The sequence below is a fragment of the Pleurodeles waltl genome, chromosome 10 (assembly GCF_031143425.1).
Source record: "Pleurodeles waltl isolate 20211129_DDA chromosome 10, aPleWal1.hap1.20221129, whole genome shotgun sequence".
NCBI classification, from domain to species: Eukaryota; Metazoa; Chordata; class Amphibia; order Caudata; family Salamandridae; genus Pleurodeles; species Pleurodeles waltl.
Window position 1 is genome coordinate 836,250,595 of NC_090449.1, and position 17,136 is coordinate 836,267,730.

Below are 17,136 nucleotides of genomic sequence, written 5' to 3' on the forward strand. Positions count from 1 at the left end.
AGTGTGGGATTTACTTTACCTATCTTGCTGGGGAGAAGAAGATAAATGTATTGTTGGTCACCAACAAGGTGTGTGAACAGAAATTTAGAAAAGGGGAATAAAAGGTCACTATTCCTTTGGCATTTCAACCATGTGCCAGCATTTAAATTTGAGCAAGCAAACACAAATGATGGATGGAATGTGGAACCAATCAAACATTCACCCTCAGCCACAGATATGGGTTTAATCCATCAATTCATTTGCTCACCGTGACACCCCAGTTTGAACCCACCCATATGCAAATCAGCCTTGACCCTGTTTCCCATGGGAAAAATCCAGCCCAAACTGCCAGGACAGGTCCTCCTTGGACTGGAAACAAGCATCATGGGACCGGTTTCAGGGTATAATCCTTCATCAGCCAGGCTAGCTTGAATCCAGTGGAATAGTGAGTCCAGGACCCACTTCTGGGCATATCCAGCGCACTTAAGGTGACAAAGGCAAAAAAACACGAATGATGGATGAAATGCAGATCTAATCAAACATTCACTCCCAGTCACAGATCTGGGTTTTCATCCTTCAATCCTTTTGCTCACCATGACACCCAAGTTTGGACCCCGCCATATGTAAATCCGTCTTGACCCTGTTCCCCATGGGAACAGTCCAGCCCGAACCCCCAGGCCAGATCCTCCCTGGACTGGAAACAAACATCTTGGGACCAGTTTCAGGGTATCACCCTTCGTCAGCCAGGCTAGCTTGAATCCAGTGGAATAGTGAGTCCAAGACCCATGTCTGTGCTTAGCAGGCACACTTAAAACAACCAAACAAAATACACAAATGATGAATGGAATGCAGAACCAATAAAACATTCACCCTCAGTCACAGATCTGGGTTTAATCCATCAATTCTTTTGCTCACCGTGACACCCCAGTTTGGACCCAGCCATATGCAAATCAGTCTTGACCCTGTTCCCCATGAGAACACTCCAACCCGAACCACCAGACCAGGTCCTTCCTGCACCATAAACAAGCATCTTGGGACCAGTTTCAGGGTATCACCGGTCATCAGCCAGGCTAGCTTGAATCCAGTGGCATAGTGATCCCAGTAACCACGTCTTGGCATACCTGTAGCACTTAAGGAGACAAAAGCGAACATCACACATGATGGACGGAATGCGGAACCAATCAAAGATTCATCCCCAGTCACCGATCTGGGTTTAGTCCATCAATTCTTCTGCTTACCATGCCACCTCAGTTTGGACACAGCCATATGCAAATCAGTTTTGACCCTGTTGCCCATGTGAACAATAAAGCACAAACCGCCAGGCCAGGTCCTCCCTGGACTGGAAACAAGCATCCTGGGACCAGTTTCAGGGTATTACCCTTCATCAGCCAAGCTAGCTTGAATCCAGTGGTATAGTGAGCCCAGGACCCAGGTTTGGGAGTACCTAGAGTACTTATGGCGACAAAAGCAAACAAACACAAATGATGGATGGATTGCAGAACCAGTAAAACATTAACCCCCAGTGACAGCTCTGATTAATAGAACATGGGTTAGGATAAAAGTAATTCGAGGAAGATTATAATAACTTGCATGTATAGGCCATAGGAGATAGAGTGCAATGCCCTACCATAGATGCCCCAATGTCCTGTGTGTGGGTATGTCTTGAATTTGGAACATGCTGAAAGGACTAGTACTATGCAACATATGCGCCATGTACATCAGCAGTTGTTTCTAGAAGCTCCCAAATGGCAATAAGAGAGGACTCAGTACTACACAATGGGCTAACGCCAACTTGGCAATCTAACAAGAGATCATTTTATTCACTCAACTGAGGTAGTTGCAAACAAGCTCTTCTGTCAAATGGTTTGAACAGAAAATGTCCACCTGTAATATGTTTTTAGTTTTATGTGTTTAGGAGGCTGGAACTTGCTTTCTGATCAAGGTATCTGGTGTAAGATATTTTGACGTTCTAGTCAACCATTTTTGTGTTTATGCATCTTATTCAACTCTGTGTGTAGTGTTGACTATGGAACTCCCTTTAGACGTGTTTAAAACACTCACCTTCCTGATCTTCACTAGATGCAGCAAAAAGACACAGAAGCACCCAGACGTGTTTTGGAAAGTTTGATGTGGACTAGTCAAAATTATAGCCAATCAAAAATCGAATTAAAATTGAGTCATTTTTGCTGAACCACCAAAATACATAACTTTATACTACCATGCCATAAACTTATACATGACATATTTAGCTATTGTTATTATGAAGACAGTAGTGGTTTCATGGAAATGTAGCCATATATATATATGACCTATTTTGTTTTAAAAAATCAAGGGAATGACATTTACAGAAACTTCAGGATTCATCTATTGGAAGGGTAAGAAGTGAAGTCCCGCAGTGTGATTCCTTTTCAGTCTACTAATATGTTCTCATTCTATTCTTATCAGCCCATGCAATGAGACATCGGCTTCAACATCCTTGGACTAATGCATGTTTAGTCTTTAAAAACAACATGAATATATTTATTTTGCAGCACACGTACTGCAGTATGTTTAATATTCCACAGCAGAAATGTTATATTTAGTGCTATACAAATAGTATTGTTATTATTATTATTATTATTATTGTTATTGTTATTATTATTATTATGAAGAAGAAGAAACAATCACAGCATGGGGTACTTTCTTACACTTGCTTGAACAAATGCATGTATAAAAGCACAAAATAATACATTTCCACATGCAGAATTTAAATCATTTGCACCAATACACCCATGCGCCTTTGCCTGTACAAGTCTAGCAATGCAAACAAGCTAAACACAAGCCTAAATACATTAAACAGAACATACAACAAAGGGCATGCAAACACATGTATTTGTCCTTCAAAACCTTTCTCCCACTGCGGTTGTCACAGACATATTGGGCAAACGAATTAAACGTAATCCTTAATCTTAGTACTTTCACAAAATACTTGAAGTATCAACTAAAGAAACTTTCTTCAGACTTTTGCCTCCTCTTCAAAGCATTGCTCCTGCTCTGTAGGTGGTATATAAAAAAATGACTGTCACTAGTTTGAAGCCTTTGTCTAGCTGTGAAATGCTAACAGGCACAGAATGTATAAAAATAAGGCTGGTAAATGTCATGCTCTTTGCCCTAAGGAAGTGAATGCTGCCTCTTTTTTTTCCTTGCGCAAACAATGCAGGCACTTCATGAACATCAGTGAAATAAAACAGAAGAGCTTACTCGGAAAATGTATGTCAACAATACAATCTATTTTGCCAAGTGTTTTCTTTAAACAATTCATTTCTTCGCACATACTTATATTTCAAAATAAATACCTGATGACCACCATTGAGCATGAACATACTTATTCACCCCGTAAGCATTTGTTAATTAATCAGAATTGCTGCTTTTAATGGAGAAATAATTATTTCCAGGATGGCTTTTGCATCACCAAATAAGCTCTGCAATGTTGTGCAAACAATGCACAACATGCATTATAATGAAATCCCTCCCTAGTAGGAATGCTACACCAAATTACCAATAACATGATGATGGGAGAATCTCCTTTGAGCTGATCCTAGGACTAATTGACACTGGTTGAAGCCAATGACTAAAGGGGTGCTGACCTAAATAAGCCAAAGGCTCAAGCTGGGTGACCTGTAGCTCAGACCCCCTGTATTGCACACGAGAGTTTGCTTCACCAGATGTGAACATATAGAATAAGTGGCATGTATATTATGGTCCGGCAACAAAGCCATTTCAGCAGTCTGCTAAAATTTAAAATATTATACACTTGTACTTTCTTATGTTACCTATGATGCCTTCAATACAGCATTGGCTTGTGATATACAGTTACCTTTTTGATGTCATCTTTATATGTGTATACATTATTAAAATAGAAACAATATATATAGGTCTATGAAGGAGACGTGGTTTACTCCTCCCTCTTGTTCTTTAAGCTTACATTTGGAGGTCTACCATTTTCCGGGAAGCCGGGGTCACACATCAGGAAGAACTTCAAAGGATGCATGGAAAGTATAAACTACAATGGTGTTAACATCACCGATCTTGCGAGAAGAAGGAAGCTAGACACCTTTAATGGGGTAAGAATGTCATTTCTATTTCTATGTATTGATGAATGCATATATCCATAAATTACTCTTTGTAGAGCACAGCCATAGCTAGGGAGCAAAAGAGCCCTTCACAAAAAGTTGAGTCCTAAGATAAAATTCAAGTTTATGATGAACATAGTGGAGATGTACTTTTTACTAAAGCGGTTGTTCTTCGGATCATTTCTGAATTGCCGAAAGGTTGGAGCAGTACATATGTTATATGACATAGAAAGTCAATCTACATTGCTTTTTTGCATACTTTGTTGTTTTAGGAATTGACAAAATTCAGACAAATACATTGGCAATTTAGTCTCATGTTTTGAAATAAAGAATATCCGTTAATGTAGTGCATGTGCATACTTTCTTGGTTTATCATATCATTTACTAGTAAAGACATTATATTGCCTCATTATGGGATTATAACTAGCGTATCTACATTTCTTTAATCTCCTCTCTGTAACACTGACAATTTCCCTCATCCCCTGTTCTCGTAGATTGGCAGTTCTAACACAACCACAATCAAATCTGTCTCTCCATTTTGAAATTCTAGGATGGAAAGGGCTAGCCAGTCAGTCTTTATTCGAAAAGGTATTCTTTACACAGTAGTTGCAGCGCACAGATTGTGTGTGGTTATATCACTAGTATTTTTCTGGTTCACTTATGGAGAGAACCCCTCAAACGCACCTAAAATAAGGAGAAACCTAAGGGTGAACTCTATGAAAAAATATTTTTGCTTTGTGAGTTTGGTTGAAACAAAAATACACTGAAGTCGGTATGACAATAGCTTAAGTGGTGCAACGCAAAATGATGCCCCCCACACACAATTTGTGATGAGGAGCTCATAAGTCTCCCATGTCTCACAGATATTCATTGCCCTTGGACTGAATGGGAGCCTCCTGAAGGTATGTGGTGCTCATGAAGGTTTGGGCGAGGCCTCTGCTCGGTTACACCCCTAAGTAGCTTAGATTCAGACAGAATGCAACAGGTACATGTTTGTTTATCGGGCCAAAACCCGACCTGTTGAAAATATTATGATTTTCGTGCTGATTTGGGCATGGAGCTTTTTTGAAAAACTAGCAAGCGAAGTTCCAAGGCTGGTAATTGTGCAGCTGCACTGGTCTCATATCTGGGCAGCCTGGAAACTCAGAGGAAAAGCACATTACAAATGATATGCCTAGAAAATCATTAGACTTTTTTTTTTGCTTTCATCGGATCACTGTGGATTTTATTGGTGTGCTAATATCTATTTTAAATTCCGAATAAACTGCTTTTATAGTTTTTCATGGCTAATGCGGTCAAAGCAATAAATACATTTAAATTGTATTGAAAATTCTAGTACAGATGTCTTTAAAGCAACTGAAACTTGTTCTATCAGCTACTAGTGCTGAATTTGTTCTCAAATCTTTCAATAAATTCAAAATGATAGTTCCATTCATCCGACTATGGGACTTCCACACTCCTAATTTTAGGCACCCATAGTGCAGGCAGCTTATGAACATATAAACGTACTTGTATTTTTGACCAGAGTTTAGCTGTGGGATCCAAGAAAAACATTACATTTTAGGTATTCAAGATTATACCCTGGCCAAAAGCAAATGACTGAAACTCCTCCTTCAAAAACAGCTGTATATTGCAGTGGTTCCCGAACTTTTGACTTCTGTGGACCCCCACTTTATCATTACTGGAACCCGAGGACCCCCAGTGAATCATTACTGGAAACCGTAGACCCCCCCCACTGACTCATTACTGAAAGCTGGGATCAAATATGTTAATTTTATTTAATTTTCTAAGCAGACCCCCAGTGAATCATTATTGGAAACCAGGGACCCTCACACTGAGTCATTACTGAAAGCTGGGGATCAAATCTGTTAATATTATTTAATTTTCTAAGCAGTTGCGGACCCCCTGAGGAGGCTTCGCTGACCCCCAGGGGTCCCCAGACCACAGGTTGGGAACCACTGGTCTATGACATTTTGTGAGTACTTCCAATCAACCACTATGAGCACGTGGAGCTACTCATAACTCCCCCATTATACACCTTATTCGGTATCTGTGGAGTAAAGTGCACTGTGCCACTGTGTCGTTTCAGCTTTGTCTGTTTCCATAGAAAATACATATTTTGCCTCTTTAATAAATTTGGCTGGAATTTGACACATTTCAACAAAACTTTAAAAAAACAAGTTCACCCAGTTGGCTCCCACATAAGAAGTTCAGCTCTGATCTGTCAGGGAAGTGGGCAATAAAAAGGGGGGGTGGTCCCAGAAGTGCTATTTCCCATGTTAATTCCTTTGCAAACTTATACAACTTTGCTCTCCAGTACAGAAAAAGACAGTCAAATGCAAGTACACCAAATTTGGCAAAAACCTTGACTCAAGAAAGTGTGCTTTTTTGTGATTTGGTGTAAATCCTTACAATTGTTTTTTGAGAAATCCATATTTAAAGATTTAAAGAGAGGCTCAGGGTGGGCCTAAGAAGTTACCTCTCAGAATAATTTAGAGATATCTGAATGGTTGGTCCTGCAGCAGTGTCACAGGAGTCTCACAGTACTAAACATTAAACAAGTTGACCTTTCTGATTGGCTGAAAGAGCTTTTGCTCCCATCAGTCTTTTCAGTACCATGGAGCTGGCAAAGGCACCACAGCATGAAAATGATCTGATTAACTGGCAGCAACTCCTCTGAACAAAAGGTTGTGTCCACCATTACAGGACTCAGGGACTGGGTCATTGATTTCAGAAAAATGTTAAAACAGCACATTTGGGGCAAGAGTGGTCACACCTTGACCTCCAGGGTCAAGTGAGGGGGATCCAAAGGGACCTTCCCTCAAGGTAATAACATGAAAACATATGTCTCAGGTAGTGGGTGCCATGAGACCAACACCCAGACTGTGGACAGAGGTACTGATACCAGTTGTGTGGTACCAAACAAAATGTACCAAAATTACAGTGGTGTGGTCATAGACCAGACCCTCCAACTAACCCACACTGTGAAGCCCGTAGGCCAAGTGCAGTTGAGGCTGGCTACTTGCAGTGGGCTGGACGTCCACAGGAGTTGGGTGGAGGACCTGGTCAGAGGTCCGGCCCCCTTCCACCTCCCTGCTGCACACGAACTAAGGCCATGCACAGCTGGAAGTTGACCAAAGTTTGCCCAAAGGGGCTGGGTGTCTGCTTAACTTTGATTACTTACTACTGCCCATTATGCTGCATGGGATGTAGGGCTGCAATGAAGGACCTCCACTTCTCTTTGTCTTGGGTACGTTTAAGTAAAGTGCCCCAGCTGTGATTCTGGGTCTCCGTTTATGTTTGTTTGACCTGTCAGCCTTAGGGTTTTCTTCCTCCAAACGTTTTGCCTTCCTGATCCATTTTTATTGACCTAATTTTTGTGGGCCTTAGGACTCTGTGCACTTTACAACTGCTAATCAGTGCCAAAGTGCTCTGTCCCCTAGATATGGTAATACTGCTTATCCCCAATTGGCATATTTAATGTATATAAAGGTACCTAGTAAAGTGGTACAATGTGTACCCAGAGCCTGTAGATTAAATGATACTATTGGGCCTGCAGCACCGATTGTGCCACCCATTTAAGTAGCCCTTTAATAAACATGTCTCAGGCCTGCCATAGCAGAACCTGTGTATGTAGTTTTAAACTGCCATTTCGATCTGGTAAAAAATATTTTGCCAGGCCCAAACCTTCCTTTTTAATACATATAAGGCACCTCTAGAGTCGGACATCCGAGAGAGCAGGGTGCAATGTATTTAAAATGTAGGATGTGTACTTTTAAATTTTAAGTGTGCTGGTAGTGAAAAATGCTTACATTTGTTTTTCACTACTGCCATATCCATCTCTCCATTAGGATCACATTGAAGTTCCTTATTACATTTTATATGTGTAATTTCCAAATGGGAAGAGATGACTCGCTCATGGTTGGTGTCTCTGGAATTACAGTGTAAAATCCTAGTATATGGTGAAGTTGGATTTTAAATTGCAGTTATGCAAATGCCACTTTCAGAAAGTTAACAAACGAAAATGATGGACAGAATGCGGAACGAATCAAACATTCACCCCCAGTCACAGATCTGGGTTTAATCCATCAATTATTTTGCTCACCATGCCACCCCAGTTTGGACCCAGCCATATAAAAAACAGCCTTGGCCCTGTTCCCCATGGGAACAGTCCAGCCCAAACTGCCAGGCCAGGTCCTTCCTGGACCAGAAACAAGCATCCCGGGACCAGTTTCAGGGTATCACCCTTCATCAGCCAGGCTAGGTTGAATCCAGTAGCCTAGTGAGCCCGGGTACCACATCTGGGCATACCCAGCACACTTAGGGGGATTAAAGCAAACAAACACAAATGATGGATGGAATGTGCAACCAATCAAACATTCACCCCCAGTCACAGATCTGGGTTTAATCCATCAATTAATTTGCTCACCATGCCACCCCAGTTTGGGCCCAGCCATATGCAAATCAGTCTTGACTCTGTTTCCCATGGGAACAGTCCAGCCCGAACTGCCAGGCCAGGTCCTCCCTGGACCGGAAACAAGCATCCTGGGACTGGTTTCAGGGTATCACCCTTCATCAACCAGGCTAGCTTGAATCCAGTGGCATAGTAAGCCGGGGACCCAGGTCTGGGTATACACGGCGCACTTATGGCAACAAAAGCAAACAAACACAAATGATGAACGCAATGCGGAACCAATCAAACATTCACCCCCAGTCACAGACCTGGGTTTAATCCATCAATTCTTTTGCTCACCATACCGCCCCAGTTTGGATCAAGTCATATGCAAATCAGTTTTGACCCTGTTGGGAACAGTACAGCCTGAACTGCTAGGCCAGGTCCTTCCTGGACCGGAAACAAGCATCCCTAGACTGGTTTCAGGGTATCACCCTTCATTAGCCAAGCTAGTTTGAATCCAGTGGCATAGTGAGCCCGGGACACCAGTTGGTTGAGTACATGTTAATTTGGGGTTTATGTGTGCCTTATCCTGACAAGGATCGTGGTTGAACAGAGCTGACACCCCAGTCAACCAACAACTACATTTCTCAAAGTTTTTAGGTATTCTTTGGCCTGCTTCTCTTCCAGTTTGCCTAAGTTCATTGGAGAGCTGGTCTTGTGAAAGAGTCTAGTTCCGTTTTGAGAGTTTGTCCTATGCATCTCTGTCTCTTCCTCATAATGATGGTGTCCATGCTCTCTTGCTTGCAACTGCAGAGCAGTTCCTGGCTGAAGTTGGTTGGTGGCCAGAAAATGCACAGAAAATGCACAAACTTCTTCTCAGAATTTGTGGAAGGCTGACAGTTTGGTAATATTGACTTTTATAATCCACCAGCATTTTGATCCATACAAGAGTGTCAACAGAAAACAGCTTAGGTAAAGCCTCAGCTTGGCATCAGTGTTGTGCTGAGCTGACTTCCAAATATTTTTCAGCATCCTGAAGGCATTCTTGGCCTTGTCCAGTGTGCTCTTGATGTCACTGCTTGCCCTTCCATCCTGTGTGATAGTACTGCCTAGGTACTCCATAGTCATGGTTAGGTCCTCTCCAACCACCTTTATTAGTCATGGGTTTGGGATGTTGAGTGGCATGACTTCAGATTTCTTCATGCTGATCTTCGAATGAACTAGCTGTGCATAGATGTGGAGGCAGGATCTCTTTTCCTGCATGTGCTTGTGTATGTGAGAAAGCAAGGCTAAGCCATCAGCACATCAAGGTCCTTCAGTGTAGAGAATAGGGTATATCTAATGCTTCTGGCTTATTCTTATGTTGTGCTTTGCATTACCAATTCCATGACTAGGTTGAAGAGCAATGCTGACATCACGCATTCCTGTTACTCACCAGTCTTAACTTAACTATACTCACTATCTTCCACCTTGGAGGTAATTAACATAGAAGCTTCTGATGAGGAGAACTGCCTGCTGCAGTATGCCATATGATCTCAGTATATGACAGATGCTTTCACTGTGAATATTGTCAAAGGCTTTCCTAAAATCATGGAAGTTGATGAATAGTTGTTTCCGCTCTATGATGTTGGGTGGAGTAACGATCTGATCAAAACACCCGCTATCCTTGCGGAACCCAGCCTGTTCTTTTTTCAACTGCTTGTCCACAGCTTCAGAAATGTGTCCTATAAAGAGTTTCATCAGGCTTTTACTTGGGATTGACAGAAGGTTGATCTCATGCAAGTTGTTAGAGTTGGTTAATGCTCCCATCTTTGAAATCTTGACTCAGCTTTGATGGTGATCAGAAAATCATCAATATTCACTGGAAAAGGGTTAGACTGAAATTATTGTTTGGTATGGAAATAAGATGTTAGTAGTGTCATCAATTATGTAATTTAACAGTTTGTGAGTGTAGCTTTAGGGCTTTTTTAAGCCCTGGGGACCACCACCTCCCAGAGGCTTTATGTTAATATAGGAGGGGGGGCCATGCGATCTCCTTCCATTGTGCTTTTTGAAGCCACGGGCATCACCACCTCCCTGGGGCATTATTTACAAAAAAGGAGGGGGGCACACAGACCCCTGGGGCTTTACTGTGCTCCAAGGACGACCACCTCCCACGGGCTACATTTAAAAAAAATGCTGGGAGGCTGTGCGGACCCCCGGGGACCACAGCCACCCCCAGGGCCAAATAACATTTTTAAATGCACCTCCTTCTTTTTTTTTCTTTCTCCAATGCCTCCTGGATCTGGGATTTTTGCTTTGGATTTGTAAATCCACCACAATTTTGCAGAAAAATATTTTAAAAAAATTGTTTTTGTCCTGGCGAGGTCCCAGGGAGGCCCTAGCACCAAGGCTAGGCAGTTAGGGTATTCTTACCCTGCCCCCTTTTCTTTTCTTAGCAAAACATGTGTGCGGCGCAGGGTTGGCTGTTTAATGTGGTTTTGGCCACAAGGCCTCACCTATTGCCAGGCCCTGAAGCCAACCCAACAGCACATAGCCAAAGGAGTTGGGTGCTTATCAGGGGACATCCCTAAGGGGGCTTAGGGGGCCAACCTGCTACTGTGCATGGCATGGGGTTGGGTGTTTGCAGCTGTAGGCTGCAGGCCAGGCCCTGTGGCCAACTGTCACTGCGCACAGCCAACAGCTGTGCCTGGCATAGGGTTGGGTGCTTATAGGTGGTTGGCTGCATGCTCTATGAACCCACCACGCACAGCTGAAGGCCGTTCACACCGGTGATTGGATCAATGTAAAGTAAATAAAATTACTTAACGTTTAATGAAACGGAGAAATTCACTGAAGAAACCAAAGGTCACAGGGACGTTATAATTAGGAAACAGAATTTAAATAAAGCATAGGAATTTACTTAAAAAAACAAAGGTGACGGACATTATAGTTAATTTCAAAACAGAAATACCAGGGCACTCCAAATAATAAGTCCACAGTGAGCAGAAATCCAGAGTCTTTAATTCCTTATGTTGAATATATAGAAAACATAAGTGCTCAGAGACAGCCAACACGTGTTTCGTCCAACAGGACTTTTTCAAGGCAAAACTTGTAAATAAGCAGGAACGTGTCCAAAACGAACCATACGAATGGATTGATTTCTGAATCGATTAATGATGTTTCCTAGTCACAGGAAACGTGGGTCTTGTATGATGTTTATATGCCAGCAATCCGAAAGTCTTATGTGTAGTACGTGGTGGGGGCCCTGTTAAGCCCAATCACCTGTACTCTCCCGGTCCCTAGAGAGTCAAAAAAGCTGATGTCGGCGTGCGCGCGTTGTGTAAGTAAAGTGATAATTTCTATCTCTGGACATTATAGTTAAGCTCACATTTCAAATATACACAATCATAGAAATTCAGCAGGTATAGTCAGAGTTATTTTAATTAACTATAACTTGTGCCCAAAGGTAACTATGACTTGGACCCTCACCATACATTGCTTATTACCCTATATATAACATCAGTCATGACATCTTCTATTGCATCATTGAAATTAACACTGCAACTTTTGAAATAAATTTATTAATGAGGAAACTGCATGGCAGTGACACAAGTTATAGTTACTCTAGGGCACGAGTTATAGTTACTTGAAATAACTGCTGAATTTCTCAGTTGTTTTACGTTTGAAATGTGAGCCTAACTATAACGTCTCTGTAACCTTTGTTTTTTAAGTTTATATTTAGAATATATATATATATATATATATATATATATATATATATATATATATATATATATATACCCTTATAAATATTTATAAATTGTACCCGGTAAAACCTACGCTTCGCTAATGAGCTCTAACAAGAGAGAAACACGTTAGTAGTTGCTTTTATTCATTTCAGGACGTCGTGGATCACACTTTATCAATCAAAGCTGATATATTGTGCCTGGTGATAGTAAAAGGCTTTTTTGCTTTTTCAGCTCAGCATGGGTAGCAATAGCTAATCCTATGCTTAATGCCTTTACTGCAAAGATGACAAAGTACTTAGTTGCTTTTCTAGTATGTCTTGGGTGATGCTGTGCTAATCCAGTGCCTATCAACTCTGCTAGAAAAACAGACATTTGAGGTGACCAGAAATATAGTACTGGTGGTGTTGTAGAGTGCTCCATATAAAGGTGCAGTTCTCCATCTAAAATGTGGGAACTACCACCTAAACTTTCTTCTTATATGTGACACTGTAAGGCCTTCATTATGAGTTAGGAGCTAAATTATAATCACTCTGCACAAACATTTGGGCAGGGATCAAAATTATGAGTTGTTTGATAATTATCACACCTTGCAGTTTTCCTTTGATGGATTTCAGCAGGTCAAAACTGCCAACATTTATCAGGGGAAAATACCTTGGAAAAGGCAAGACATGCAGAATTCACTGGGATTCAAAACAGATATTATATGTTATGACACATTTTATTTGCCTTTTAAATACTCAGAATAGGTGGAATATACTAAACACGATAAATACCTCACCGTGGGCTAATGGTATTTACGACCATCCTATTATGTCAAACTCATAATGCGTGGCTAAACTTGAAAGGGCATTGCTTGGACATATGCTAGGTGCTCCCTTGCGTGTGGACGAAATCCCAAATAAGAGCAAAACATAGGTAAGGAGCTGCTTCCATTCATTCCAGGTTTGCTTGGATGTTATTTTACCAACCCAAAACTGTAATATTATGGCTGGTAGTGATACAAATCCTTTGTCTCTTTTCAGCTTGGCCTGGTTAGCAGTAGTTAATTTTATGCTTAAAGACTTTGCTGCAAAAATGATAAAAGGCTAATACTAAGCCTGGTAATGCTAAACAACTTTTGTTCTTTTCTAGCTTGGTGTGGACTTCACTGTCCTAATCCAATGCTTAAAATCTCTCCTGCAAAAACATTTGATGTGGGACAATTTTGAGCAGGCTTCTCCAGTGATTCGTTTGTGAGCTACTGGTAGTGCTCCAGCTGCTTGTAAGTAGCGCTCCTGTACTGAGCCTACCCTAATACATTAGAAAATTCTGTTTGGTTGAAGTAATACATGAATCCCAAAATTTTAAAACGTACTTGAGATGAAAATGTGTGTAACTCATAGACTTAGCTGATGTTTACAGACAAATGGCTGGATTTCCAAACTGAGGGACATATATATGCACCCTGGTGCCACCCGAGCGACACTTTATGTGACGCTCCGGTGGCTCTATGCCTTGTGCCGTATTTACTAGGTGGCGTTAAGCCACATTTTGTGGCTTAACGCCACCTTGGAAATACGGCCCCTTTACACGCAGCACTTTGCGTGGAATGGGTGTGCACTGAGAGTTGCTGTCGGCATGCCACAGCAACACCCATTGTATTTTGAAGCTGCCACCAGATTTACGTATTTTCATAAACCTGAGGCAGTGCCAAAATCTTCTGCACCCTAGGGGTAGTGTTAGCAAGGTGCGACAAGGAGGAATACTTTTATTCCTCCTCAGTGTTTGCTTTTTCTATGTGTGCTGCATTCTGGAAGAGCAAAATGCCAGAAATTATTGTTTATGTGCGGGAAGGTGTTCCTTCCTGCACATAAGCAATCATTCAAAATGACAATTTGGCACTTGTGTGTGCTGCATTCTGCAGCACACATAGAAGTGCCAAATCACCATTAGCGATTGTTTATGTGCAGGAAGGGACACCTTCCTGCACATAAACAATCAAACCCCTCAACACGGACATGCTTGCACAATGGTGCAAGGGTTCCTGCATTGGCGATGGCAGCTACATTTAGTGCCAGTGCAGAGGGAAGCGCAGGGCTGTGCCGTATTCTAATAAACACAATGCAGCCCTGTGTTTTTAAAGTAACACAGTGCAACGCTGCCAATTTTGATGCAGCACCGCACTGCGTCACTTTACAGTAAATCCGGCACTATGTTTAAAGCTGGTACCTTAATAGTAAATCATGAGAGTTCAGGAGAATTATTACTAAAATTATTACTTTGGTGCTAGCAGCACTGCAGCTACGGCTGTCGTATATTAAACCTGTAGATGCATTCCAAAATTATAAATCAATGTTTACATTACTGTGGGCAAACATGCCTGATGCACTGAGGCAATCGAAGCTGGTAATCTTACACGGGGTGGTCACAAAACTAATCTTGTCTTGTGTGATCACTATTTCCTCACCAATAACGTTAGTCATTTTTATTGACCACAAGAAACTCCTAAAACAGAAAAGGTTGATGACCCCTGATTTGGACTGTTGGTGGTGTTGTACAGTGTTCTATATAAAGGAACATCTTTCCACCTAAAGCCTAGGAAACTGCCAGGGTTCCCTAGTTCTCTTTTGCCTATTTATAGATATAAATGCAATGAAAAAAACAAAGGTTAAAACGAGTTAGATGTAGGCCTTCTAATAATAAAAAACAAATGTTTAAAAACCAAAAACTCTGACATTCAACAGTTGTACGTAACTGACCAATAGGGGCCCCCATACCCTGTGAACGGCCAGCTATCCACAGACTCCCTCCCCACTTTCTCCCGTTATTTATTTATTTTTATAGATTTTTGGTCCTGTGGGACTCCCACAGGAAAGCAGAAGTGACCCACTCTGTCTCCTGCGAATGCCTCATGGAACCACAATGGGGCCACACTGACTCCTGTAAGAGTTCCACAGGACCATAATACCATGATTTCTTTTTCGTTTTTTATTTTTATTTTGTGCCCCAGAAAGATCCTCTGAGACATCCCCCACAAGGGTTAGGCAATCAGGGTACTGATAAATGCTTATATGCTTTTTATTTTTATTTTCTGGACTCTGGGACCGAGTCATTGATTCCTTTAATGGCAGCCCCAAAAAATTTTCTTTATGTTGTGGCCATTCAATCACGTTGTTAGGTCATGTGGGTGTCCTACTGAACTAGCCAATCAGAATGCTTTTTTTAGGTGTTGAACTTTATTTGTATAAATATCGTGAGGTCATTAGAAGTGCATTTGGTGCGCAAATGAACATGAAACCCTGTGAAGTATGTCACATGATATTTTCAGCAATGTAACTAAGAATCTGCACCTGGTGCAGCTTTACAAACTACTACTAGGAATGTTTGTGAATAACAAAGTGCATGCTAAAGCAGAGACATAAATGTTGGCTCATGTGTATGCACATGCTTTGCGAATTAGGCCCATTTAATTTAGATAATTGATTATGATTGATTTACCAAAGAGATTGGATGTGCTTTAGCTAGTGTTTTAATACAAATATTAATGAGTATCCATGTATTCTGAGTAATGGATTTGCGTAGAAAATGTAATAACACAGAGAAAATAATGCACGTATTTGAAAATGTGATCACAATGAGTGGCCGTCAATGTTCACAAAGTGTACTTATTAATGGCTTATTAATATGAAATAAGGAGCTTTTGTTTGATTAATGTAGTAGTACATCACATTAGGGGATATGCAATATGTATTAGCTTTAATAATTGTAGGCCATATTTTAGCGGAGGTCTTGGCCTAGTTGCATGGCCTCATGTCAAGCTGTATTTCTTAACGTTTAATAAAATGGCTGTTCAGAGAATTAAAATGTGATTTTCCACTCTGCTTTCTAAATGTGCTCATAGCTAAAAGTCTTTCTCATTAGAAACAATTGCTAAAGATCCTGTTTTTGCTGAATGTAACATTATTAGTATAATATGTGAAAGAATGACTTTCTCAGGAGGATAACAATGGAGACCCTGACTGGAGTATAAGCTGCAATAATATTGTTACCTGATGAGCCGGATGATGAGAACATTACAAGAGATGCCAATCAGTGACATGTGAGCGGAGTGGTGGTAGAAAGTATAATTTTGATGTTTTAGTTTTATTGACCAAAGTGTGAACATGCGATCCCTTGACCAATACGGGACTTGGGGAGTAGTTTTAGGAAATCCAACTTAGCCAGACTGCACTGAGAAGACACCAGCATTTGCCATTGTCTATTTGCCATGTGCCAATCTCCCCATTATTCTAGAGGGTTTACCTTTATTCTTTCCAACTGCTCGAAGACTTTGCGTTTTCTGAACTTTGATGCTGAATCCTGATGCCTTGCTGACCTAACTGATGTCCTGATGACGAAGACTATCTTAGTTTGCTGATCCATTTGAGGAGAGGGATACAAATGACCAAATGGGATTTGCAATGTATATTTTGCTTTTCTTTCTATGTACCAACTGTGCTGTTTTGATAGAGCCATAGTTCCATGTGCTCCAAATTTGTGTTTACTAAATTGTTTTGCATGAAGCCCAACATGCTGATGCTAATCTGGCATTAGTTAAGGATTTTCACTGATGAAAGACTGCTATAGGGAATAACGTTTGATGTCTTTTCTTTACTGAATCTAAATGTATGTGATATTGTTTGCGCAATTGTTCTTGTTATTAATTTGCAGTGACACTTTAGAATGTGTAGTGGTTCAAGCTTTGATTAGATTACGTTTCTTTCGTCGCTTTGGGCAGCCAGTGTTGTTTCTGTATGTTTATCATTTGATTTTGAGGTCATTGTACGTGACATTAGCATTGTTAATATAGGTAAATAAATATTCTAACTTTAACTAAAGGTGTGGTTAGTCATGACTGAAAAGTCATGGTGTGTGACAATTACTAACTCCATTGATTACT

General features: G+C 40.9%; 1 protein-coding gene across 2 annotated transcripts in view; it reads left to right on the forward strand.

The window, feature by feature from the left end:
- The window catches only part of CNTNAP2 (contactin associated protein 2), a 2,759,350-nt gene that overhangs the window by 1,204,688 nt on the left and 1,537,526 nt on the right, over nt 1-17,136 (forward strand). For both annotated transcript variants that reach the window (XM_069211508.1, XM_069211509.1), the window contains exon 7: nt 3,939-4,082. In XM_069211508.1, the coding sequence (XP_069067609.1) occupies nt 3,939-4,082 (144 nt within the window). The remainder of the gene's footprint in view (nt 1-3,938; nt 4,083-17,136) is intronic.